The sequence below is a fragment of the Orbicella faveolata genome, unplaced genomic scaffold (genome assembly GCF_042242905.1).
Source record: "Orbicella faveolata isolate gen_17 unplaced genomic scaffold, um_ofav_v1 contig_26, whole genome shotgun sequence".
Taxonomy (NCBI): domain Eukaryota; kingdom Metazoa; phylum Cnidaria; class Anthozoa; order Scleractinia; family Merulinidae; genus Orbicella; species Orbicella faveolata.
In genome coordinates this window covers 3,664,916-3,692,462 of record NW_028301554.1, presented here as the reverse complement: position 1 = coordinate 3,692,462, position 27,547 = coordinate 3,664,916, and the positions used below count along the sequence as shown (strand labels likewise).

Here is a 27,547-nt window from a genome sequence, read left to right as displayed (position 1 = left end):
GCGTGCTATCCATGTCTTAATTCGTCCACTGACGTAATTTGCAAGTTACGCTACTTGCCTCTCCTTGCCGAAGTTACTCCTACACTGTTTCATGGCATTCGCGTACTTATCCAGAGTAAAAGTTGTCTTCCTTGCAAACAGCAACAGAGGGAGATTTATTCTGACGGTGGTGAAATCATGTAGGTGAATTTTGTGGGTAAGTGAATAAGCATTAAGTGGTAGTCAAATTCCATAAAAAAATGCCCCTGGTGTCGTCTCCAGCAATTTTTTAGAAAGCCATATCGGAGACGGTGTCCGCAAAATGCTACTACCTGTATTTCGTTAGGACCCAATTTTTATTTACGACCGGCTTCGCAGGCATGCCGGATGTAGGAACCTGAAAGAATGTGCGAATTCCGCCACGTGTTTCCATATATTATAGAAGTATCTGTTCTGGCGAGGACATCGGAGGCATTTCGTGGACTTCTGCAGACTTTTGCTGTTAGGTCGGTTTACAAACCGTTAAACTCATGAGTTAAGAATCGTTTTACGAAACTCGTAACGGCACTTGCAATTCAATTCAAACATCGGTGAAGTGTCTTATGATGTACCGCTCGAGAGATTTTTTTGTTTGTCTGCATATAGGAAAGGGCTTACGCTTAAGTTGAGACCTGATGAACTAAGTTCTGGGCACTGTCTAGCTGTCTTTCCGTCGAAAGGATACATGTAGGAAACGGAGTTCAGTCAACTTCCCTCATGCGGGCCCGTTTCTTTAACGATGCTAAAGTTGGCTGTCGCTAACATTCGCTACATTAATCTGCGATCTGTTAACTCCATATAAATGCATATTGATATTAACCAAATATTTCATCACAGTAATTCTAATTCTCTTGAAAACGAATACGAATAAGCCAAGCTCCGAATAATATTCAATCAGTTTGGGTCTTGAGGCTTATAGCACGTCAGCAGCTATGACTGAGTCTAAAGTTTGTCAAACTAGATATGCTGTGAAAATTATTCTTTTCTCTAACTTTTGCAAGACTTAATTGACTTGCAGATTTCGGAAGTCTGCCTGCCAAGATATGATGATGTTTAACATTTCTTTCTGAAATGTTTACATTTGTTCCAGCCACACTGACGAGGTGGTGAGATCTGCAGGGAAATTTGATTTCGTTCTCCATTTCAATTCATTTCAAGTCAAGCCGAGAAGTGAATTGTGAGCTAAGTCAACATTGATTAATTCATACTTCGTTATTTTGGGAAGGACGCTTCACCGATTTTGATTGTAATGCAGAAACAGTTTCAAAACCACAAAAATAAGTTAATCTCATAAGGCATCAAATTGACTGAATTCTTCATAGGCACTTAAAAACTGATAGATTTCTTTGTAAGCAAGCGATCTGCACTGAAAACGAGCGTTTGAAACAGTGTAAAGTCAAAGTAAAGCTTGAACAGACAATCCTTGAATGGTTTCGTATTTAGAAGTTTTTGCATCATTTATTCTTTTGCCGATTGTTTGATTTCACCCCGGGGCAACAAAACAACCGTTCGTTTCCTAACTTTCTTTAAAAAGCTGTATATTGACTTTGAAAACGAACTTTAGAACCAACAAAGTATCTGTTCTGACGAGGACATCGGAGGCATTTCGAGGACTTTTGTAGACTTTTGCTTTTGGGTCGGTTTATGAACCGTTATTTTGGGAGGGACGCTTCACCGATTTTGATTGTAATGCAGAAACAGTTTCAAAACCACAAAAATGAGTTAATCTCATAAGCATCAAATTGAATTCTTCACAGGCACTTAAAAACTGACAGATTTCTTGGTAAGCTGGCACTTTCTTGAAAAAGCTGTATAATGACTTTGAAAACGAACTTTAGAACCAAGTAGACGCTTTGCTGCGTGTACCCAGGCAGTCGTTATACTGACAAGCACTAGCTGTATTGCAATTGAACTAAATGTTCTGCATTGGAAGTTGTCGGAAATTCAATGGAATCGATGAGCTTAAGCTCTTCTGCTTTTGATTGCATTTCTTGGAATCGATTAATAGCTTATTACTCGTTTGCAGGTCTTTATAACAGCCTATAAACGTTTCAGTCTATTTTCCTCAGCCTTTGTCGTTGTTATTTGCGTTTCTCAAGCAAGCGAGACATTTTGAATTTCCGAGTTATGGCGGTGCGTGACATAGACCTACGAACGCGTTTGTTGAAAAACATATACTTATCTCGTGATTTTTAGCCCAATCAGAAGTTAAAGTACTAGGAAAAGTGCTTATGTAAATACTTGTTTGTTCAGTACAGATAATCAGTCGCCTAGATAGCCAAAGTAAGCTCTAGATGTTTACACTATTTTCCGGCCGCAATGTTGGCGTACCGTGGTGGTACTGGTCTCTGTAAATTTGTGCAAAATATTTCGACGAATATCTGAGCTAGGGAAAACGCACAGACTTAAAAATTAGCAAAGTGTCATCTTTATTAATCTCCTATAACATCACAATTTCTTGATTTAATCCACTAAATGGTTTTTGAATAATTTTTCTTACTGCGTCAGGATTGCGTGACAGTGCAAGCCAAGAATTGTTTCGCTGGGGTCAACAAATATTAGTTTCTTCAGGAGCCATAATCGGGGACGGAGACCGTAAGCCTTGGGATCCGCGCGAACCCATGATATGGGACAATTTTTCTATTTTTAGAACAAATTGCGCCATCATGACGTCATATATCCGCGCGGATCCACGCACATGTTAGGGGCTCTCGCGCGGATGTTGTCATGTTGCCTGATCAAATGGTGAGAGTTGAGAGATTTGTACAGCAATGGCAGGGTTTGACAGCTGTAAATAACTTGAAATGGAAGTCGATAGCTCAGTTGAACGAGTAAATGATTCAAATTTGGAAGAAATCAGCTCAGCCACACAGCAAAAGAGGGTGAAAACGATGTTTGAGACACTCTAGAGTGACACGAACAGTGGGAAACCATTTCAGGTGCGCAAGTCGCTTGGTTTTATATTTGTAACTTTTAGTTACACGGCATCGGTTTTCACGCTCTTTTCCGAACTTTCGGGACTAAAATAAGTTAATTGACACTGAATGTATTTCAATTATGTCCAGGTTGGTAAACTTAACCTTCGTGCACACATTCTTGCTAAGAGCAACGAATTAAGATCTCTTGAAGCCCTCGCAGCAGATCTCCTGGATCCCAGAGTAGAGGTTCGTGTCGAGGTTGTGGGAAAAAGTGGAAAGCCATCCCTGGTTGTCGTGAAGAAACAGAAAGCTACTCTCTCTGACGACGTGCCTTTTGACGACGTGCAACTCGTTGTTGATGCAAATGGTGAATATCGTTTGTTTGTGTATCACTTTGAGCTCGTAAGAAGGGGCACGATGAATATTAAGCAGTCGGAACAACTGAGAAATGCAATAAACGAAGTCGCTGAGAATTGTCCTTGCCCTGGAGTGGACATTAAGATAACTGGCCAGCAGGATTATCTGTCCTCAGAAGTAGAAGAACAGACCCTTCCTTGGCGCAGAGTTTTGTCAAGAAATTGCGCGTGAGTGATAAAAAACGCCCAATCTGACAGTGGAAGGAAGTGTCGATGCTGTTACAAAATGGAACAGAAACTGTCAGAACGCCTTAACCAAAAGAAGTCTCTGACTCAAGAACACGTAAGGAGCAGACAGTCTGCATCATCCAAAGTTCGCTTCAGTTGCCTCAGTCCAAAGAGCCAAAGTAAGCGATTGAAAAATGTGCAGCAATCAAGGAAAAACATGGCAAAACAGGTCAGACGATACAGAAAGAAGTTCTCCGTTTTACTGTCCGATACACATAGCTCTGACTTGGACAAATTGATGGAGAGAGTTGAAAGTACACCCATGGGAAGAAAGGAATTTGAAAAATGGGTGGCGGACGCTGATCGTTTCCGACCCGGTGCAGGACATGTCTTGCGTGAGATATGGGATTCGGACAAAGCGAATTTCCGGAAAGATCAGAGGAAAAACGGTAAGGTTTAGTAGGGTATGTAATTCGACCTACATGCGTCAGGCAGCACTCTCAAATGCTAAATTGTAAATTGGTCCGAAGATGATAGGAAATTAAGAGGAATTATCAGTAATTGTGCATGAGAATTAGTAAGCAAATAACTTAAGGGATGCAGTAAGTGACAAGTTCACTCCACAGCACATACAGTGCAGCTCAGATATAAGCGAACTACGCATACGCGTATAATACGAGCGTATTTTGCGTATACGCGTATTTTAATACGCGTACATATACGCGTATATACGCGCGTATGTCTCTTTGTTATGCATTCCCACAAGTTTCTTTATGTGAAGCATTGTTAGTCAAACAAAGGACATTATGTTTCTTGAGAATGAAAATGGCTTCAAAGCGAAATTTGCATATTGTTAAAACGTCAGCCGGTCAATAAAAGCTATCATATTTCGATCACTTCGCAAATTCACCGACAAACTACCGTTTATCAACACTTGATCTTAAGCTACTAAAAATGGGAAGAAAATTGATACAGTCGCTTGAACTCCCTATTTTAACACGTGAACTTTATGTTCTTACATGTAAAGATCTGTGTTTCGGCACGTATCGGCAAGTCGTTTGCGAAATGTTTATTGTCTGAATTAGCGTTCTGAAGATCCTAGTCGAAAAAATGATATCTCCGGTTATATTTGATACAGATCATGCATTCAAATGGTAAAATACTCTTTCCTTGACGAAAAAATTGTTTATCAAAGTTTCTATGGTGCGCCGCTCACGTTTAGTTGTGTGTTTCGGCACGCGTCGGCAAGTTGTTTGCGAAGCGTTTATTGTCTGAAGATCGTCGTTGAAAAAATGATATCTCCGGTTTTATTTGACACAAATCGTTCATTCAAACGGTAAAATGCTCTTCCTTTTACCAAAGAAATGTTTATCAAAGTTTCTATGGCGCGCTGCTCACGTTTAATTATATTTTTCTTCAAGGAAAAGTTCTGTGTTTCGGCATGCGTCGGCAAGTCGCTTGCGAGATGTTTATTGTTTGAAGCTTTCCGAAGACCTTGTCGAAAAAATGATATCTCCGGTTCTATTTGACACAAATCGTTCATTCAAACAGTAAAATGCTCTTTCTTTAGTCAAAATAATTGTTTATCAAAGTTTCTATGGCGCGCTGCTCACGTTTAGTTATTTTTTCCTCAAGTAAAAGTTCTGTGTTTCGGCATGCGTAGGCAAGTCGCTTGCGAGATGTTTATTGTTTGAAGCTTTCCGAAGACCTTGTCGAAAAAATGATATCTCCGGTTATATTTGACACAAACCGTTCATTCAAACGGTAAAATGCTCTTTCTTTAGTCAAAATAATTGTTTATCAAAGTTTCTATGGCGCGCTGCTCACGTTTAGTTATTTTTTCTTCAAGGAAAAGTTCTGTGTTTCGGCATTCGTCGGCAAGTCGATTGCGAGATGTTCATTGTCTGAAGCGTTCCGAAGACCTTGTCGAAAAAATGATATCTCCGGTTCTATTTGACACAAATCGTTCATTCAAACCGTAAAATGCTCTTTCTTTAGCCAAAGAAATGTTTATCAAAGTTTCTATGGCGCGCTGCTCACGTTTAGTTATTTTTTCCTCAAGTAACAGTTCTGTGTTTCGGCATGCGTCGGCAAGTCGCTTGCGAGATGTTTATTGTTTGAAGCGTTTCGACCTTGTCGAGAAAGTGATATCTCCGGTATCTGACACAAACCGTTCATTCAAATAGTAAATTACTCTTTTCCTTACAAAAGAATTGTTTATCGAAGATTCTATGGTGCGCCGCTCACATTTTGTTATTTTTAATTTTCTTCGAGGAAAAGTTGTGTGTTTCGGCACACGTTTCCAAGTCGCTTGCTTGGACCGTGTTCAGACTTTGTTTCGAGAAGATGTTATCTTTTGGTTGTGATGTTTGCTCCATGAAGATGGGATTGTTGAAGCGTGTATCCCCGGTTCTATTTGACAAAAAAAAATAGTAAATTTTTGATTTAACGACAAAATACTCTCTCTTTTAATCAATATTCAGTCAGTTAATTTCCAGTCAAGTGCCCAATTGCAAAATGTTAGTTTCAGCTAACATTTTGCTTAGTCTGTAGGCATACGCGCGTATACTGTGTACGCGTATTCAAAATAAAGAAAACTCTTTCTCGCTCTGTGGCAAGCTGTCAAGCCATTGAAAACAACAATGACCTGATAAGAAAAGAAGAAACAATAGGTTAGCTCATACATACTAATCAGGCATACGCGTATATGCTGTATACGCGTATGTGCGTATATGCATACGCGTATGTGCGTATATGCATACGCGTATACGCGTATTGGGCTGACGCGCATTACGCGTATATTTTGGTTCGGATATATCTGAGCTGCACTGTATATATCTGTCATGAACACCCCTGGTGTGTTTCTATTCATCCACTGTTCCAGCTCCCCCCCCCTCTCAACCCCCCCCCCCAAAGTTAGGGGGCATAGGGCCTGGGGGGGTACTCCCCTATATGGGCTATATAGGTATGTGCTGCGGGATAGGGTATGGTTTTTTGAGGTTCTCGATCCTTAAATAGGGTATCATTTTCACCCATGTTGGCATAGTGTCCCAGTGTGATCCTTAGATAGGGTGCCTAAATTGTATAGTTGCTAAAATTGACTCGTTCAAGCTATTGTGAGTTTTTGTTCTTCCCTTGCATAGGATGTCATTTTACAGGTTTGGGCCTTAAATAGGGTATCAATTTTCGTTTGATTCATCCTTAAATAGGGTCAGGATTTAAGACCCTTCGTGACACACAACTATCCGAAATTTATGGGAGTACCCATAGGGCTTCATATGCATGTTGTCTTGCTTAAAGGTGTAAATTTCTGCCTACTGGTCTCACTTAGGGTGTTGGGCAAAATGTCAGAGGAATAAAAGTAGAAAATGTAAATTCCGTATTTTTTTAATAATTTGGTATCTTTCAAGAGGGTAAAAATAGCTTGAGCCAGGCCACTGGTCTCCTTCAAGGGTTTAATTCAAAATTTCTGACAAACATCCCTGTCTGTTCTAGAACAGCAATAAGAAATGCTGTTAATTAATGTGCATGTATGTATGTGGAGGGCTTTTTCTTCTGGATCCATCTTATGATCAGAAGGGAGTCTGTTGCAAACTTGTCCAGCATTAAAATTTGAAATCCTGTATTGTCCACATATTTAGATGGGCATGCAAAGAATAACCCAGTAGCTTGGTGGTTCTTTTACATATAGCTCATACCTTTTTCATTAATTTATGCTTCTCCTTATTATACACATTCTATTATAGGATATGGACATCGATCTAATCGTTGGACGCAGGCGTCTTGGCGAGTGGCTCTTGCCATTTATGCACGCTGCCCGGCCCTGTTTGATGACCTCAAGAAGCTGGATATTCTCCAGCTACCATGCAGGAGGTCCTTGGAGAGGGTAATGGCAAAGAGAACAGTAGAGGATGGTATCCATGAAGAAAGAATCATCGAGCAACTCTGTTTGTTTAATCAATTTAAAACTACTGCAGTCCTCAGTGGAAGACCAGAGCCACTGGGAGTTGGAGAGCTCCTTTTTGATGCGACAAAGGTGAATAGAGGGTATTCCCTTTGTTAACATCATAACAGCCAAATTGGTGTACCTTATTTAAAAAGGAATTTTGACTATCTTCCTTTGCTTGGTACGTCTGCATGGCTGCAATCAGTGATGTTATTTGAATCCTACAGGGCTCATTGAGCATGAATTAATGCACCTTATTTAAACATACAACAGGGATGGTGATATTTTGAAGAATGGGCAGATGAGCACAACAACACAGGTATGTATACATCAAAAACTTTATTCAGTTAACATAAGTTGTTTGCCCAGTAAAGGTACTATTAATACAGGCATCATATAAAGAAACAATAAAAAGATTAAAAGTCAAGCAATTGGGTCACTTCACCTGGCTGTCCTTATAGTTAAAAATGAAGGTCAGTCTGGTTGATGATGATGTGATTCAAATGTTTAACATTCAACATTTGGATCAATAAGTGTCAATCACATTCACATTTTTTTATTAGATCTCTGTTTTTACTTGACCACTTGAAAGCAACACTTTCATGGGAATATCAATAACTGTATGCTAGTTAACCAGTAAACCAGGTCATAATAAACATAACACCAAAATACTGTAATTAATGATATTTACAGTACATCCCTCTTTCTGATCCCTCATCCCTAACTTTTTGGGGTGGCAAACTGGACTATGTCTCAGTTGTCCTTTTAATTCTTTGCAGAATATGTGGACAACTCCAAACGAGCACGTGCAGCAAAGTTTTTAGCATGGCAGGTATTGCAGATTAAAAATTAATTATATATTAACATTTCTTGTTTACTTGTTCTTGAATGTACATTTAAAAGATCACATTACATCGCTCCTGGTCCTTGGAGGGAAGACAAGTGTTCCCTTTAATGGGGCAATAGTATATATTATATTTAATTATTGTATGTAGCAGCTGGGACTATGACTAATATCTCATGCCTTCTTACAGGACGTTTCTGGCTAAAGATGATTAAAAAAGCAGTCAATTGTAAAAGACACAACCACATCAGCTTTGCTGCAAAACATTTATCATGTATCAATAAAAGTTGTACAATAGAAGTATTATTATTATAATTATTATTTAACAATATATATGTGAATGTGAGCTGGGATCAGTTGTTTAGTAAGCCCTTAATGGTATTTCTTATTTAGCTTGCCTTTTTAATTTCTTTCCTTCTAGACATTTGACCTTCAAAGAGTCATGGTCTTTGGATTTAAACAGTTCTCATCATACTTTTTTGAGAATTTTCCTGGATACACACTGTCTCCATTGCGGCTCTCGATAAGTCACCTTGAATCCCTTTTTGGCACACTCAAGTTCCATGCCCATGGTTCTCTAAGTGCAGGGAATTATGGGTCATCTCTTGGAAGGATTCAGTTGAGACAGGAGCTGAAGCTCACTGCTAGAGCCACAAGCCATGATCAGAAGGGTTACCGGGACCAAGAGGTCCATATATCTGGCCCCACAAGTGTGTCCACATTGAACACTGATCATCAACAGTCTTACATTGAAATCGTGGCACATTTTGTTCCTTATGGTTATCAGGGTGTTAAAGAATTTATTTTTCCATACCAAATTTCTCAAAGCACTTTTCAGGGTAGGCAAGGTAGCTCTGCATGCACCCTAATAGCCCTTGTAATGGGTTTCAAATTCTCCTCTGGGTTGATTGGTGAACCAAAGAAAGTTCTTGAAGAGGGTTGGTTTGGCCATGTGGTATCAAGTATTTCTGAGGGCAATAAAATCTTTGATGAGTGCTTTTCTGCTGCAGGAGTACGTGGGCTTGATGATGAGGATCCCAAAGATTTTTTTATTAATGGTAATAACTTCCAGGATGTCATTTCAAATGTCAGGGAACGGGCAAGCATGAAAAGGAAATCAGTTGGTATCTTTGTATCTGGTGGAAGGACTGTAGTAGTTTTAGTTTGGGAAAATGGGGCATGTGCGATTTTCGATAGCCACAGGCATTTACAGTATGGGTGTATTCTCTCCCATTCCCTACCGTCCAAAGAAAATGAGTTGATATTGTGGCTAGCCAAGACATCCCAGAAATGTTACAGCACCTCAATACAGTATGCCCAAATTACTTGGGTGGAGTACAACGGATAAATGTAGTACATGTCAAAATGTGCCTTGTCATTTTAGAAGAAAAAAGTACATTTAGTATAGCTTAGTCAGCTAAAAACTGTTGTGTGGCAGAAGTTTAAGTACACTGATTTCTCCTCCGAGCATTTCTTTTTGGTTGTAGATAATAATTATTATTATAAAAACTCTTTTCAGCCTGGAAGTTTAAGCTGGCTGTACTTTGCCATTAGTCATCAGTCACCATTTTACATAGGAACAAGAAAATGTCACACTGTAAATATAATAATTATTATTAATAGTCTTGTAAAGTCATTCAGCACATTTCTAAATTATTATCATGGTTCCTTAATGTGGTGAAAATTGATTACCAAACAGCATTTAAAAAAATCATTTAAGAGTCTGCCTTTCAACTATTAGGGGGCAGTAAAAACATAACTGATATATGATTTGGAGGCCCCCCTCCAGCTCTCCTTATGATAATATAAGTCCACCTTTCCATTATTTGAGTACTCCTTACAAAATGTATGTATCAGCGAGAAATATGCCCTACAAGTACTTAGAGCTTTTAATTACATCATACAGATGTTTGAAACCACTTGCAATAGTCTTCATTGCCAAACTATAACTGTTATTCACTAAATATAGATCAGCTCTTAAGATTACAGAAACTGATATTTCAGGTGGCCATGTTATTTGCACGTATGATCCAACTTGTAGTGTATTAAACAATTTTCTTGATCCTTTATTTATTGCATATTTAAAATGGTGTTCATGTAACTTATGAAGCTTGAATCATGCCTGAGAACTAAATAATTATATTTTTGTGCTGTTAAAGACATACAGTCGCTTGATGGGTCGATCATCGAATTCATGCAAATGCATGCAAATTTAGCCCTAGCAACAAAATAACAATAACTTAACAGATATATTTTTTTGGTTAATTTTTCTGTAGCCCTTACACTTACTGAGTTTGAGTACCAATGTACCTGACTAGCTGAGTGTAGCTCTCAATAAAAGGACCAACCTTTTAAGCTGTCACTTCTGGTTATTCTTTTGCTATCATATTTTTGCAGTAAAAATGAGACTTGTCATATTTTATAAGGCAAGTTGGTGCTGCCCCAAGTATAAACCATTACAGTGAGACTACTCGAACCGGGCCACCGCCAAGAAGAAAACTTGTAAGACATTATTAAACATCCTCAATTAAGCACGCTTATCGACGCTGTAAGTTTTCAGCTTGTCCCTCAAGCTTTGGTCGGCTGAAACGACTTTGCCCTCCTGTATCAGTTTTTTCTCTTCTTGAACACTGTAGAATTCCTTAAATCTGGTATTACATATTTTCTTAACTAGCTCTTGCCATATGGAGCAAACCCTAACCTCCTCGACTGGTGCCGTGCACGCCCTTTTAGATGCTACCAAAAATAACTCTTGTAGCTCCTCATCAAGAGCAACTGATTGTTTGGTCAGCTTCATAAGGTTTTTCGGATATCTCTTCAGATTTTTTTCAGTCCACATTTCTCTTAATCTTTTATCTAACGTTAACAAAACAACAGTAAACTTACTACTAAAGAAAGTCAACTTTCCTTCGTCCAAAGTTTTTAGACCCAATGGCAAAGATGTTTTCTCCTCTGCAGAACAGACCATTTCAGACATGATTTTTACTTCGGCTGCATAATTATCCTTTGTCGCTTCAGAAACTTTCCTGACTCCTTTCCGTCCGTTAACAATCTCCCTTCCTTTCCGTAGCTTATGCAGCGCCGCCCCAGATACTCTAGCAACGTCCACAAAGTCGGAATCGACAACAGTGTCCGCGCCTTCACTTGCGGTGGTGTGGGTTTTCTGTTTGTCAATGTCAATCTTAATTTGCATGACTGCGCTGTGAAAATTTTCGTAAAGTGCCCAGTAGATGGTGTTAAGAACAACGGCGGCATGAAAGTTGACTTCGTCAGTTTCGTTCTCATGCAATTGAATGGTGGTGACAATTACCCTTTTCATGTTTTCCCAGAGTTCGGATTCCTCCACGGTCAACAACAATTGGGAACAAATAACTGAAAACGAAGCCCGTTTGTCACTTTTTTTCACCTTAGCGCTGGATATTTCGGTAAAAGCTTTAATTATTTTGGAATAAATATCCCGACAAAACTTCACAAACATTTCCTTAACCGTGTCGCTATTGAGTAGGGTGGACACCATTTGCTTGCGAAGGGGAAATATTGACAAAGACTTTTCATTTCTTAATTCATTTTCGCAGTGTGTTTGTGCACTCAAAACGTAAGATATAAGAGTCTCCTCCAGCCTTTTTACGTCGTTGGTAGAAAGGTATTTTCCAGAAATCTTTTTCCTCTTCTCTTTACTGGACTCATTCCCCTCTTTATTTGTGGCTTTTGGTACATTTTTTCTCTTTGCATCTTTCTGTCCTCTCCTTGGTGAATCCTCACCCGACATGTCCGACAGATCCTCTCCACTCGATAAGTCGGAAAAGTCACTCCACTCCTCTTCTGAATCATCCTCACCTTCATGGTCTTCATGGTCATTGTCAAGGAAGTTCTCAAGGAGGGCTTGGCGTAAATTAGGAAGCGAAACTGCTGAGAGAAATCCTATATCTGCCTCACTCACGAAGGTAATTTCGGACGCCATTTTTCCCCCGCGCGACATCCGCAAAAATCCTCGCAGCATGCACGCGCGTGTGCCGCAGGTGATGGCGCAATTTGTTCTAAAAATAGAATTTAGGCCTCACGGAACGGTATCCTACCCCTTGGACCCCTGATGCCCAATTTTTTGTGACATGCGCAGAGTACTTTTTTGGGGGAAACTGCTGTTCGTAGGGATACGCGGGCTCAACTCGCTAATGTTTACATTCAAGCTCACTCAAGCAAATTATTTTAAAATTGCAACAAAATGTCGAGCAGATGGGACGAAAAAGAGTTCACGGCAGTCATTTTTCCCGGTTAAATCAACCGTCAGTAAAGAAGAAGAAAGAAATTACCGATGAAAACGTGAAAAAAATAGTTGCAAGCAGTGTCCGAGTAGAATTGAAAAACCTGTCGAGCGAGGAAAAAATCGACAAACTCGAGCGAGACTGCAAACGCCTACAGTGTGAAAGTGCCGGCCTGAAGAGGACAATACAAACTCTACGACGAAGTATAGGTAAGTGTCTGCTCAAGTAGTCATCAAGCCGTCTATAAATCTCCTAAAAAGTGTTTCTTAAAGCTTCTGAATTACCAGTAAAAACCGCTTTCCCACAAATACATTAAAAATTCGTGGCGATGTCAATTAATGCGAGTTTCGATGTTGTCACTAAATTTTTTAAACTCAAACTTATTTAACGTAAAAATATATTACCACTACAAGGGGTCAAGGAATACTTAAAACGAAAATAGTTTTAAAAAGTTTGTAAAATGAAGCAAACTAAATGGTATGGTCACATAGGACACAGCTGTGTCAAAATACCAAACTGGAAGCGGCGATTTTAGCGATCGAGTTGGACACCGAGTTCCGAAGCAGACAAAAATTTAATAACATACTCTGGACTGGATATCACCGCTTCGCAAAAAAAGGGCTCCTTCATAGCTGGGTACGCAGTAAACAAGATTTGAATCGCAGCTAAATGCTCTTTTAAAAAAGTCTGCTTGCTCGAACCATTGCAAAATGTTCAAAATTAGATAGATATTTAGGTTATTTTTAATTTTCTGTGGCCGGCCGGCTTTCGTGTATTACGCCAGTACTTCAGGTACTTTCGTAGGTTCATGTTAACAGCCTTTTAACCAAAAGCGACCGACAAATTTTAGTCTAGTCGTAAATTTTGTGAGAATGCAATTTTTCCCCAAAGGGTTTGTCTGCCTTTCGTTTTGTAAATTAGCAAGTCAACATCTCGACTCGATATAAGCGGACCGCTGAGGAAACAGTAACTTTCAGAAATCCACACAAGTACACTGTATACTTTAGTTTTTCTATCCTTAAATTTATTATTTAAAAAAAACAAAATACAAGTAAAACTTGGAAGGGCCTATTTATCATAGTAAGGAACAGTTTTTAATTATGACATTTTCATATTTACAGTATTTTTGAGAAGAATTAACAATGACCTAAGGAAAGATGTCTTGAAGTTACAAAGTGAAGCAAAGAAGCGTGAAAGAACTTTGAAGTCTACTGAATTGAAAACGAAACAAGTCGGTAACAAACTACGAGGGACAAAATCTGCTTCCACAAAGCTGAAAAGACAATTAAAGGAAAATGATGAAAATGTAAAGAAACCTAGGTATTCCCTTGTGGACACATTTTCTCATGGCAAAAATGGAACAAATCGTAGAACAGTCATGTTTATGGCCTGCATGAGATATTTACAGCATGCATGTTTGCTTTCTAGCCAAAAGACACCCATTGCATTACATCTAATTTTCAGTATTTTATTCAACTGTAGCCCCCCAACAAATGTTGTTGTCTCGCCATCCACACTGGCAGACTGGAATATCCTATTAGGGGAGGCCGATAAACTGATATTACGCAAAAGATTTGCAAGTAGCCAATATGATTTCCATGTATGGAGTGATGACTCCAACAAAGGTGGCGAAGAGCGGCACATTGTAGGTGTCCACACCTGGTGCCCAGAGATCAATGAACCCAGGGCATATCGGGCATATGTCCTTGGTAACAGTTTGACAGCGAGTGGGTCAAGAAAACACCAGTCTGATGTAGAATATCATGTTGTTCATGATGAATATGGCATAACTAATGTTTCAGGTTTGGTTGGGGATAATGCCTCAACCCAGAAGGGGAAGGCTAATGGTTTAATAGCAAATAATTCAAGGGTTTTTGAAAAGGACATGTTCTTTGTTGGATGTTACCCCCACGTCCTGAACATTATGTTAAGAAGGATGTGCCAAGCTGGGTTTGGGGCCAAGGGTGACATGAATAACAACCATGTATTGCAACTACTTTATAAGGTATCTTGGCTTCATCATGAACGCCCAAGTCAGTACAAATCAATGTATGTATCACTACAAATCTTAAGTAAAGAGCCACCCCTTTCCCAGTCCTTTATTGACACGAGGTGGACATACTACTATGAGACACTTCAATGGCACTTGAAGTATGGTAAAGCCTGTCTACAACTTGGAGAGAGTGTCCTGGAAAGAATGCCAAAGTCAGACAGCCACTTCACAGTGTGGCAGAATGTTATCAAGTTGAGCTCCTGTCCAATGATTCAAGTGGAAATTAAGTTTCTGTACGAGTTTCTTGACAAGTTTCTTATTCCATCTCTCAGTGCATCGCAAGCAACAGATCAAGAACTTGGCTTCTCCAGTGGATACCTGGCACGATTATGGCCAGCAACTGTCCTTAAACATCATGAAACATTAAGTAAAATGTTGATGTCTCCATCAGCATATTTTCCTTTAACTGAGCAGCAGATGAAGATGTCACTGAAGGATCCTGCAGCCATCAACCACTTTCGTCAGGAAGTGCAGAGGCCAATGTTGCAAGAAGCACTTAAAGTTGTTAAAGACCATGGATCAGAGTGGTTGTCCTTCCCCAAGTTATTTGGAATTGGAGCTGATCCAAGATACCAAAGTTCTTTCTGGTATTCTGTTTTGAAGGCTCTTGAAATTCCTGTCATGCTGCCAACTGAAAGAGAAAAAGAAAGCAGGTCAGTGCAAAATTTCTATGTCCACGGACAAAATCTTCACACATTGGTTTGTAAGGACAGAACTGGTTTAGTTAAATGGGCAGAAATCTGGAACTTGAAGGAACCAAAACTACTGAATGATATCAAAAGAGTTGCAACATCACCACAGAGTAGTCTCATCAGTAAAGAAGCTAACCCCCACCTTTTTGAGTTCTATGCCAAACACATTTTCAGTATTCCTGTGAACAATGTAATTGCTGAAAGGCAGTTCAACCTTTCACAACTTTATCTTCAAAACAACATGTCAGAGCTGTCAAAACAAGCCTCGATAACATTTGTTGAGAACATACTTCACAGTGGAAAAAACAACAACCGCACCACTGAAGCAGCAAGAGAAGTACATGAAGAGAGAATGAAGGCATATGCAAACATGCTGACCTCAGACCTTTTGCAAGAGGCAAGAAAGAAGTTAAATATGATCCGAAAATGTGAAAACCATGGGCCACTGACTGCAAAAGATGTATATCCCAAAGCTTGGGAAGCAAGGAAACTAAATAGCAACACATCAAGCATGATCCAGTCCCTCAAAGCTGAAGGCCGCAAACTTGAACTGCAGTGGAAAGCTTCCACCAAAGGCACATCACAATTGGAAAACCAGAGGTCATTCCGGCCAACTGTCATTACAGAATTCAGAACAGCTGGAAAGGTTCCATCTCTAATGCAACTTGCAGCTACTGAGGTATGGGGTTATGGGCAGGAACTTTCAACACATGACTTACCAAGAGAATGCCAGTTCTTCGTACAAAACCTGCCAAACATCGCACAGTCTTTGAACATTGATCTTCCATCCACTTTGGACATGTATACCACCCAGTTACCTATGCAAGAAGAATGAAAGTCAAATATGGGGTGGCTCTTTCTAAAAAGGTACTTTCACAAAAAGATTATTTTCAATTGTAACAATTTCATACTAAACAAATGCGCTTCAACTATGTTCTATCTGAGATTCAGATAAAGTACTTAGTTTGCGGGGAGTCTTACCCATTTGTAAAATACAAATTGTTGCAGTGTAAATAATAGTGATCATAAATATCAAAATACTTCTGAGTGATTATAATGTAATGCATGATTACTGTAGAGTTGTACAGTCAGCAGTTTACAGTGAATGTGAATATAAAAATACTTCTGAGTGATTATAATGCACGATTGCTGTAAAGTTGTACAGTCGGCAGTTTACAATGGATTTGAACATACATAATTGTTTTTCATTATCATTCATATGGGGCAGTTGTTTAAAACTAGCATGATAAGTAAGCCGCATAATTTTCACAGTAAAAATGTAAGTATTGGTAGTTTTTAACGTAAAGTTTGCTTAAAATTACACAAGAGTGTAGCTTGTATAAGATAAAATAACATAAAGCAGTGTACTAATGTACATGAGGTACCATGTTGCATGAGAGAAAAAACAAGGTTGAAAGGAATCGAAAGTAGCCTAATATAGTGGAATGTAAAGCAGAGCAGTGTTTATTAAAACCTGATGTAACTGATAAAACGCACAACAGACTGAATAATTTTATTCCCTCCCAAAATATGAAAATGTTATCAACAGCGGGATGTCTAAACAAGACCACCTTTATTCAGATCATTAAAAATGAAAGTGCCTATCATGCTGGAAAAAAATCATTACTGGAATACCAAACAGTTGTTGTGGCTTACTAATCAATACTAGCAGGGGGTAACTATTTGCATTTACCTGAAAGAATGGAGCGTGAACTCACCTCTCGTAGCCTCGAATTTAACATCTCCCAAGCTGTCTCCGTGCGCTTAGTGCATTCAATATTTATTTCACTACAATATCTTGGGCGCGCGGGGAAAAAGTTGAAATAACTTCAAGAGCAATCAGTTTAGGCCTCCAGACCTTCATTATCCAGGAAACTAGAAGGCAAATCTCCAATTTCACCGTTTCGGTTTTTCGATATCACCGCCTCTGCCCGCTGAGGACGGCAAAAAAGTAAAAAAATACGTATTTCTGCCACTTACGCGACGAAAGAGAAAAAATTAAAACGGTAGAACTTTCAGCCGTGTCCCATTCTTCCTTCTTTGCACGTCTATGGGTCAAAAACTTCGCGTCGGAAGACGATATTCAGCCAAAAAGTTTACAATAATTTGACTGGAGCAAGTGTTTCCGAGAAACGGTTCAACTGCGCATGTCATAAATTTTTTCCTGCTGATGTACTGCATACCATTCCGTGAGGCCTAGAATTATTGTCCCATATCATGGGGACAACCCCAATACTAGAGATGGCGCGCGCTTACGGTCTCCGTCCCCGATTATGGCTCCTGGTTTCTTTCAGCTTAAAGTGGTACTATGATCCAATTTTTCTTCCTTGATATTTTAGGTGTATCACATAGAATTCCATGAAAGATTAAAAACACCGTTTACCGTCTGCAAATATCTGCATTAGTTCCGGAGATATTTAAGTTTGAAAAATGTGTAAAATATGCAAATGAGATGACTGATGACGTCATACACTCAACCCAATTTTATATCAAGTATATAAATAGAGCTACCTTAGTCAATTTGCAATGTAGACCATTGAAACCTGGTAGGCTAATAGTTCTACAGGAAACACACCTACCGTTATAAAAAATTCTGTTCCCATGGCAACTCACTCTCTTCCAGTCCCCACCCACTTGATTTCAATATGTTAGTGATTTTCAGCTCGCAAAACATTTCACGAGGCCACAAACTTGAGCTAACATATTTATATGCTTGCTGGATCAAGCATATGAGGCACCATTTGCAAATATCAAAATGGAACATCAAAGGTGGCCAGAAATGCCTTTAATATTGGGGAGGTCTGGAACCCAGTATGTTGCCATGGTAACCAAACTGTTAAGTTCATATTGTGGAGCACATTTAGTAGAATCTTACTGCAAAGAATCAAACATTTCTGACACAAATTGGCTGAGATATCTTTTTTCATCATCTTTGATGAAAATTTGGTTGAGTGTATGACGTCATCACTGGGCCAATTTGCATATTTTAAAAACTTGAATATCTCTGGAACGAAAAGAGATATTTGAATATAGTAAACAGCATTTTTCTTCTCACACAGGCTACTTATTTATGTTTTAAAATGGCTGCGATAGGAAAGATGCGATTTTCGTCATAGTATCACTTTAAATGTACAATAATTCGCTACATGGGTTTCACTCCTGTAAAGACACATAACTCTGTTACAAGAAAATAACGAGAAAATATCGTTAAGTTCGAGATTTTATCTTTATTATACTTAACGAAGTTTCTCAGAGCGTTTTACTTAGGTGTACTCGAGCAGATATATTCGTAAACAAATTCTCTAACCTTTCTGCCCTTGTTGCTCAGACGTTCTTGAGTTCATGCTGGGATTCTACTTCTACTACGCTTCTGAAGATAATTTTTATCAAGTTGAAGAGTAAATAGCCCCGGTTGATGGCTCCTTTGGTATAACATGACTCTTGATAAATTCACTCAAAATGTTCGCTCGTAAATTGATCTCTCGTAAGGCTTGCAGATCGACCCGTTCCGAAAACGCTTAATGTCCTTTAGTGTTGGTCTATCTCGAACGGTGTGTTCGTTTGTATATGATTTCATCGCCCTAGAAATCATGGAATCCGTGCTAAATTTTCACGACGACAACTTCTGTAAATTCCATGTGCAGTACGCATGCACAGGTGACGCATGCGCTTTAGAGACCAGACAGCGATTTGTGACTGAACGAGGAAAAAAAAAAAAAACGAAGCCGAAATTTAAACCAAGGCCTCACTGCCTGGGTAACAAGTACGTGATAGCCAAGCTACATGTAACCCTCAACCCCCCCCCCCCCACCCCCTGCCAATTCTTTGCTTTTTAGCTTTCTTCGCTAGATACTCTTTAATCAAAATCAATATTGTTCAAGTCTAAAGTGAAAAGCTATGAAGTTGACATTTTCCTTCGAGGGAAACTGCATGCATACACAGAAACTTAAGAAAACTTGAAGTAGTTTTGGACTTGCTTTCCTCGATTTCGTGCGGTTGTATGACCCTTTTGTGGTACTTTTCTGCCTCAAAATGGACTTGTTGAGTGAGGCTTGATAGTTCTGAAAATAATGATAAGAGTCAAGGCACTTGCCCCGGTAAAAATTTTGAATTTGTTTCTTTATTTATTTCAAGTTCCCGTAAGATAGATGCATTAAAATATTGTTTCTGTAAAACACTTAGTCTGGATACGGCCGTGGAAGGTTTACATTTGTTAGATTTGGTGGCTTACATTTGTATACATACAGACGCCTCCTAGCTGAACAAAGAGCTCGTCAGAATTCACTCAGCTTCCTTCAAAAAACATAACCAGCATAAAGTTGCTTTGATTAAATTTGAAGAACACAGATTTACTGCGAGGCGAGGAATTGCAGTTTTAATTTTGTACGCAAATGTCTCTAAATTTTCCCAGGAATTAAGGATTCGGTTTTACCGGCAAATGTATGGAAAAATGAAGACCTCGGCTTTTCTAGCGAGGTTACTTCCCTCAAATTTGATCAGTAGATTCTTTTACTTGATAGTTTTTAGATACCTTTAGTTTTTAGTTCGTAAATATTTCAGATTTCGAACTTTCCGTAAGTTGTTAGATATTAAATTCTCCACTTTTCCCATACATTTACTGTAATGTATTGCCGTGTTTGTCCCCAAAACAAGAGGTCGCCAGAAACCGTAAAAAGGACGTTCTAATGAGTTGTGTTCTGTTGCAAAACAACAGGGAGGTTAAGCAAGAACAAAGGCAACGTCGAAGACCATGCCAAGTCCGAAAAAGATTGTCATGTTTTGTACTTTCCAATATCGAATTTGCCTAGATCTGTCTACGTTATTAATTTTTGCGTTGCAAAAGTAATTTACACTGATGACAAATTATGTAGTACTTAATTTATTTCATTAGTAAACCATAATGTCAAGTGAAGTATACTTAGGCATCTTTCCTGGACTCTTTGCAGATTGGTTATCGGCTCGCGGCTGTGGAGACCATTTATCCCGACACAAGGACCAGCAGAAAGAAAGGCTATGGCGGTGAGTTGCCGGTTTTAATAACCGTACCTAATCTGAATCAGTTGAAATGTGAAAGGCCAGTACATCAGCATTTTTGTTACCTCGTAAGGTACTTCTGATGCCTCAGGGCACTTACATGAAGTTAGGGAACTTAAATCAGGCTCAACGCTACTTAGATCTTCTCCTTATAATACAGCATTAAGTGCCCATCATAAACAGGAGTTAAGCACAAAAAGGTCGGGAGACCGAACCGAGAACGGCAAAAGTACAGATGTCACGAACCGTAGGAGTCGTGTATGCAACACTCACCTAACGTCAAAGAGCATAAAGCAAAATGATACGCACTCAAAACATGTGCGTCTATATCAAAATAGCTCCACACTGCAGATTAGCCATCGAGTGCTTAGAAATCTAGAAAAAAATGCCGTCAAAGAAACACCAAATAGCGAGGTCGAGCTTCAAACAACTAAGGATCGAAAAGTGCATTACGCCATTGGCTAGCTCTTTCTTGACCAATAGGAGTCGTGTGTGGCCTGTCAACCATTTTTATCATCATTGCGATATTTTTGGACAGAGCCCCGTCCAAGGTCAAAGTGTTAATCTTCAGTTATAGCCAATAGAAACCAGACATTTTTGATCTGTTTCGAGGGTACACGCCACGAGCAGTTTGCGCAAAGCCGCAGAATGTCTTACATGCTAACATATGAACGAGCTGCGCTAGCAACTTCAGACGTACAGAGTACTTTAGAAACACCGGCAACTGATGAGATCTCCATATGGAGGATCGAAACCATGGTCTTGCCTGAACTAAGCCCAACAATGGCAAATACATCACGCAAAACAGTCAACTGACTTGCGCGTAAACAACTACATTTGAATCATGTGGTGTCAGAGCGACCAAAAGGAGGAAAAACCTATACATCGAGCTTGAAAAAACGCATAGCTTTCTCGAAGTAAAGCTACAGCGTCTCCGAAGAAAAACGTACGAGGACAAATAGATATCCCTGATAAGAATCTACCTACTGTACCTTGCAAACAGTTCTAATCACAGCCGGGCCCGGCGTCACAATATACAATGCAAGTAAGCAAAATGTTCACCGAAAATTTCGTATTTTTTCCCTCGAAAGCAAATACTTCGAGACTTAAAACAAATCTTGTAACATAAATGAGTCTCAACAAAGTACAAGTACATGGGAAATTGCGTACAGCGGGAGTCGTGAAGGCCTGTCACAACTTTTTCAATTTCTGTGATTGATATCAGACAGTACTCCCTCCTGCGCCCAACTAGTAATCTAACGAACAGCATGTAGAAGATCTACACAGGTGCTACAGCACAGTCTAACGGCTCAACGTTACTTAAAATTTCTTCTCATAATACAGCATTAAGTGGCCTTCATAAGCAGGAGTTAAGCACAAAAAGGTCGAGAGACCGAACAGAGAACGGCCCCGGGATGGTGGGGGGTACTCCCAGAAAAGTTCAGTGGGGGCGTGCGGCGCACTTCCCAAAATCCTTGCCCTATTTATGACCAAAATCTGCGATTTTTGCTACTCTATTTATGATCTGGCCAAAAATTCGATACTCTATTTTTGACCGTTGCGGCTCGCACAGGTGCCCTAAACATAAGTTTTGAAGGGCTTTTGATGACGGTCTTATTGATAATAATGAAAAGGTAGCTTCTTCCAAGAAACATACCCGATTTAAGACTAGAGTGCTAAAACCATACCCTATTTTAGACCAAAATGGCCAAAATCGATACTCTATTTATGACCAAAACGGCCGAAAAAACCCTCCCTTTGTGTTCGCACATACCTATAAAGCCCATATAAGGGGGTACTCCCCCGGGAGAACGGCAAACGTACAGATGTCACGAACCGTAAGAGTCGTGTGGGCAACACTCACCTATCTACCCCTTTATCGCCTACAAAATTGGCGCTTACCCAGAAATGTGTCACAAAGGTTCTTTGAAGAGAGACAAAGGTAGCAAACGTGCCACACTTCACGTCTAAGGGGAGAGAGATAGTACCAGGCCCCGTGCACACTACACATGAAAAATTTGAAAACGCAGCTTTGTTTCTACACTTAGGCCTACCGGCCACGCTAATCTGTCACGAAAACAGAGCTTTTCCAAAACACTCTTCAAACCAGAAACTTTGAAAACCATGCGCCTTGTTTGCGTTTTCGTGTGGACAGAAAACATTTGATGCGTCTTCGGTGTGAAAACGCCGTTTTTTTATTTTCTCCGGCGTAGTGTGGACGGGGCCTTAACGTTGCTTTTCACCTTAATTTATTTTAGTTCCAAAGTTCATGGGGATCTGGGCCTGAAGCAAGTAAGTTCCACGACATACTACATTTAACGTCTGATAGATTGTATTCTTTCCTGCCACACTGCTCTTCACAGTGAAAACAAGCGTGAAGCAAGACCAGAGCAGATATGAAAACAAGCACAGGAAGTCTTACGATTTAGTATATTTGTTCTTTCATGGCGCTTCCCTTGAGCGCCCACAAACACAAGTTGACTGGCTTTTTCTAGCAACATTCAAGAAATTTTTCAGCGCAATCGCTAGTTGGCATCTCTGCCATTATTGCGTCGGTCAGTGTAATCCTTTTTAAAAATTTCCTTTTCAGAGTCGAGTGAAGAAGAAGAAGTCCCCAGAGAGATAAGGAATATTTTGGACCAGGTACTTTATATCCTTCTAATAACCTGGAACATGCTAACCTATGGTTCCGACTAATAAAACAAAAATCAGTGAAAATGATTGGCACATCTTTTGCGGGGAGAACCTTGTGACAAATGCAATGCAGCGCACTGAGGTTGACCCTATGCGAAGTACCAACCCGTCAGACAAGACGAGACCACAACACCGGGAACTCCGTGTCCTACTCTTTGCGATAAGTCTGCTAGTCATGTAACGCTGAAAAAGCAGCAGACAGGCCTTACGGTTTATATTCGGATACATTTTCTACGGCATTTTATTCGACTCGATCTTTTGGGATGCTCAGCAAAACGGTTTTTTGGTAACTGAGCGAATCTACCAGCGTTTGTCAGTCGTCAATCTATCCCTTTATCGCCGCCAAAGTTGGAGTTTACCATTTTTAAATTGTCGCTTACCCAGAAATGTGTGACAAAGGTTACATTGTGGTCATTAAAATGCTCGAAATTTACTAGTAAGTTATTGATTGGGCCGGTATTCGCAGAGACGGTTAAGAAGCAAGCAAATGACTGATCTATAGCTTTATTTCCGATAAAGGCACGTCAATGATGCTTTTCTTTAAAAAGAGACAAAGGTATAGCACATTTGCCACACTTTATGTCTGGAGAAGTGGAAAGAGATAGCATTAACGTCGCTTTACACCTTCTTTATTTTAGATCGCAGCTCCAGGGCCAGGGTTTGGACCAAGTAAGTTCCACAACACACTGCATTTAACTTCTGATAAATTGTATTCTTTCCTGTTGCCCTGTTGTTCACAATGAAAATAAGAATGGAGCAAGACCAGAGCAAATATTAAAATTATTTCATTTCGTTCATGCTATATTTGCTCATAAAAACAAGCAGAGAACGTCGCACGTGATAATTTATTTGTTCTTTTATAACGCTTCCGCTAAGTCCCACAAACACAAGTTGACTGACTTGCTGTGTGCCCCTCCCACCCCACCACACCCCCCACTGCAGTAGAAGCATATCGCATTCAATACATTTTTCAGAGTAATCTAGTTGACGCTTGTGCCATTATTGCCTCGGTTAGTTTGATCCTTTAATTTTCCTTTTCAGTGATAGACTTTCCTTTCACCAGTTGGACTCAAGGAGAATGCCTTGGGGCAGGAAATTTTGGCAAGGTGCTTTATATCGTTCTAATAACCTGAAACAGGCTAAACCATGGTTCCGGCTAATTAAACAAAAATCAGTGAAAATGATTGGCTCATCTTTTATTGAAATAAAATTCGTCATGCTTAACCTTACGACGTGTGTTATAAAGTATTGCTGATTACTGCAAAAATTTAACCTTCACTTCAAACCTAAAATTCCCTCACGGTTCTTCATTTGTTAAACTTTTAGAAAATATATTATTTAACATGAGGCGGCCAATTGAGATGTACTGATAACTTCAGACCACATAACTAAGATCTGATTCAAAACTAATCGTCTGTTAGACTTTTAACAAATTATTTCAACGAAATTAATATGGCTTTTTTTGTTACGTTCAGTTCTGAGTAATTGTAACGGCCTCACTCTATACACGATTGAAAACTGTAAGTTGATACATGGCAACTGTAAATTCCTTCACTACTCAACTTGTTTTTCGGTAGATTTCCCAGGTTTCAAATTCCACAAGGACAACTGAATTTTAATAACAGTCGTCTGAGGGATGTTAACCTACATTTCGTTTTGTTTTGTTTTTTAATATTCCTTACACAATATCTTGCAGGTGTACAAGTGTCATGTTTTGAATAAAATAAAAGCAGTGAAAATAGTTAAAATGGAGCCTCAGTACACCGAAACGCAAGAGGGTAGACTTGTAATAGTTATGTGTATCAAAGACGCAAGCTTACTCTCTGCATGTCCATTTCGGCAAGCCTATTTAAGTAATCAGATGTTGTAAGGAGACAAGAATATTTTTGCAAAATTTAAAAATGTTACAGTGTATATAGTACTTCCAAAAGCGTTTCCTTGGAGGAAAGCAAAAGGAGACGATGACATCATATCACTTGGTAATTACGTCCTGATATCCAAAAAATCGTCCTGATATCTTCGATTCGTAGGTTATTTCGCAGTGTTGGGTTTCTTGTTTTTACCATGATGTCAGAAAACTACCAAAAATGACTCAAAACTGATCAAGATCAACGAAATGCCAAAAAGTCCAAACAGTGTAGACATACCTGCATGATTGAAAGATATATTTTGTTCACTGGATACATGTAAAACAAGAAAAAGGATCAAATTTGGAAAACCATGACTGTCAAATACGCTTGCCATGAAAAAAACGTTTTGAGTACAATGATACGCCACCAAAATGTTTCCAAATAAATTCTTGATGAAGTTTCAATATTTGAAAAAGTCATAAAGGGTTGTAATGGGCTCTTTCCGTACCCACCCACCCCATACTTCCAAAATTACTCACTTTCGATTTCTATGAGTTGACAGCTGATGAGGCCGAATTTATTGTTTTAGGTGTCAATCTCTGTCAGTGAGTTCTCATTCTACAATTTCCTTGATAAATTTGGAGGAAAACCAGCTATGCCATTTTTTTTTTTTTGATATTCTGATTTGCTGATTCAAAAAGTTATCTATGACATATTGCTCGTAATGGCAACCAGATTTCTTATCTGAGTGCATCTAAGCGCACACAAGAGATTTAACAAGTGAAATCACAGTTGACTCAACACCATAGCCTTTTTTTATAATTATTTGTTTATTCTTTTAGGAGGTGAAAGCTCTAAACAACGAAATACGCATTTTGAAGAAACTTAGTGACATAAGAATCGTGTCATATTATGGAAGTGAACAAAAAGATTGTTATCTTCATTTGTTTATGGAATTCATGGCTGGGGTAAGAGCTTACATGTGGTGTGGCTGTCGGGTTCCCTAATCGTAGTGCAATAGCCAGAACTACTTCAATACTGTGTTTGTTTGTTCTTGTAATTTTCTCATAAGGAAATTGTATTAGTGCTTAACAATAAACATATAAATCTCAAAACATATACTGAGTTCTACATATTAATATCAAATCTGCAATGATAACTACGGGCTTAAATTTTACTACCTTTAACACTAAAAAATATAGTTTTCAAAGGAATACGAAAAGTCTAAGAAAAGTGCCTAATTATACGGAGAAAGTTTTAAGATTCATTTAAGACCATAATACCATTTCGTCAAGTCTTGTGGATACAGTTTGCAATAACACTTTAAAACAGCTCCGTTTTTGTTGTATTTTGACACCTTAAAACTTTACTCGCAATTTTCTCGAAAACGCTCGCACAGATCTTTTTTTAAATTTTGCCATCGTTAAGACAACTGTGTCAAGTCCGAGATCCCGCCGTCATATTTCGAAAATAAACCCTGATGGCAAGTTATTCGGTCTTATGTAAAATGATGTGGCCAGGAGCCATAATTGGGGACGGAGACTAAGCGCGCGCTATTTCTAGTATCGGGGCTGTCCCTATGATATGGGACAGTTTTTCTATTTTTAGAACAAATTGAACCATCATGTGTGGCACACGCGCGTACGCGCTGCGAGGATTTTGCAGATGTAGCGTGGGGAAATGGCGTCCGAAATTCCCGAAATGTTTGATGTTTTTGGCCCACAACTCAATACGTTCATGTCTGTTGGAATTTTACTCCAGTATTTTCGTCGTAAGCTGCTTCAGTTTGAGTGAAGTAAGACAGTGTCGAAGTTAGCTATGTCCTGCTTTATATCACTGACCAAGTTGTGTTTCGTTGCTTCTTTTACAAGAGCTCCACATTACTCCACCGTAAGTTTCACATATGTTAAATATTAACAGCTTTTCCATAACACGGCAAAAAACTAGTTGGATATTTTTGGATATAGCAGCGTTTCAGGACTTCAAAGTTTCCCTCCTCTTGCCACACGCTTGCGGGGATCTCGCCAGAATCTAAGAAGTTAAAAAAAAAATAATAATAATTGCAAGTTTGAGTTTCGCCTGAATTGTAAGCAACGCTTGATGTTTTATCAAGGCCCAATAAGTGACAATAAGTTCATGTCTGTAGATGCTGCTCAGCTTTTTTTGTGTAAAAATCCAATGAATTGTCTGTTGTCGATGAATAAGAGCGCCCGCCAATGCGTGTTTTTACAGTCAGTAAAACATGACAAATTGGATTTCCGCACTTTCGTGTGAAAACGTACATCGAACTCATATAACATCTCTAGTTTTGAAATATGTTCAAGGTTGACAAATGTTTGGAAACATATATATATATTAAAAGCTTATCTAAAGATATGTGAATATGTAGGGGTCACTCCACCCCCACACAGTCAGTCACAGTCAGTCACGTGATATGTAGAAACTAGTCGACCACGAGGTGGAGAGACCAAAAAGAAAATAAAACGGTTGGACAAGTCTACGTTTTGATCTTGCCTTATTCTTTTGTGGCAACGAGGGCCAACAAATACAGCAGAAATAATCAGCAAAGTTATGATGAAGCTTTCTTTAATCAACTCAAACAACAATTTCGATTTTTTTGGTCGAGTTATCAAAACTACTTCTCTATTTTAT

At 39.2% G+C, this 27,547-nt stretch overlaps 5 protein-coding genes across 8 annotated transcripts; 4 read left to right on the top strand and 1 right to left on the bottom strand.

The window, feature by feature from the left end:
* On the top strand, positions 1-25,872 carry LOC110045327 (uncharacterized). Its single transcript, XM_089295357.1, has 7 exons — positions 1-196; positions 20,264-20,336; positions 22,610-22,643; positions 22,942-22,994; positions 23,684-23,714; positions 24,087-24,151; positions 24,742-25,872. The coding sequence occupies exons 2-7, from the start codon at positions 20,331-20,333 to the stop codon at positions 24,913-24,915; spliced, it is 363 nt and encodes a 120-aa protein (XP_089151483.1). The 5' UTR covers positions 1-196; positions 20,264-20,330; the 3' UTR covers positions 24,916-25,872.
* LOC149107704 (uncharacterized) lies at positions 2,951-3,524 on the top strand. The gene has a single exon (XM_089295360.1). It carries the CDS (start codon positions 3,063-3,065, stop codon positions 3,522-3,524), a length of 462 nt encoding a protein of 153 aa, XP_089151486.1. The 5' UTR covers positions 2,951-3,062.
* Positions 3,579-10,672, top strand: LOC149107703 (uncharacterized). Of its 4 annotated transcripts, none has more exons than XM_089295351.1 (4): positions 3,579-3,969; positions 7,267-7,556; positions 7,740-7,785; positions 8,246-8,303. In XM_089295351.1, the coding sequence occupies exons 1-3, from the start codon at positions 3,579-3,581 to the stop codon at positions 7,746-7,748; spliced, it is 690 nt and encodes a 229-aa protein (XP_089151477.1). In that variant the 3' UTR covers positions 7,749-7,785; positions 8,246-8,303. The 4 variants fall into 4 exon arrangements, 3 of the variants coding, with proteins under 3 accessions (XP_089151477.1, XP_089151479.1, XP_089151478.1); XM_089295353.1 differs by lacking the exon at positions 3,579-3,969 and adding an exon at positions 8,732-10,672 and having other exon boundaries at positions 7,423-7,556; positions 8,246-8,298; XR_016208950.1 differs by having other exon boundaries at positions 7,267-7,785.
* On the bottom strand, positions 10,745-12,271 carry LOC149107702 (uncharacterized). Its single transcript, XM_089295367.1, has 2 exons — positions 12,017-12,271; positions 10,745-11,590 (listed from the first exon to the last, which is right to left on the bottom strand). The coding sequence occupies exons 1-2, from the start codon at positions 12,269-12,271 to the stop codon at positions 10,838-10,840; spliced, it is 1,008 nt and encodes a 335-aa protein (XP_089151493.1). The 3' UTR covers positions 10,745-10,837.
* LOC149107701 (uncharacterized) lies at positions 12,296-16,854 on the top strand. Its single transcript, XM_089295350.1, has 2 exons — positions 12,296-12,781; positions 13,694-16,854. The coding sequence occupies exons 1-2, from the start codon at positions 12,544-12,546 to the stop codon at positions 16,150-16,152; spliced, it is 2,697 nt and encodes an 898-aa protein (XP_089151476.1). The 5' UTR covers positions 12,296-12,543; the 3' UTR covers positions 16,153-16,854.
* Positions 25,873-27,547: the final 1,675 nt, after the last annotated feature.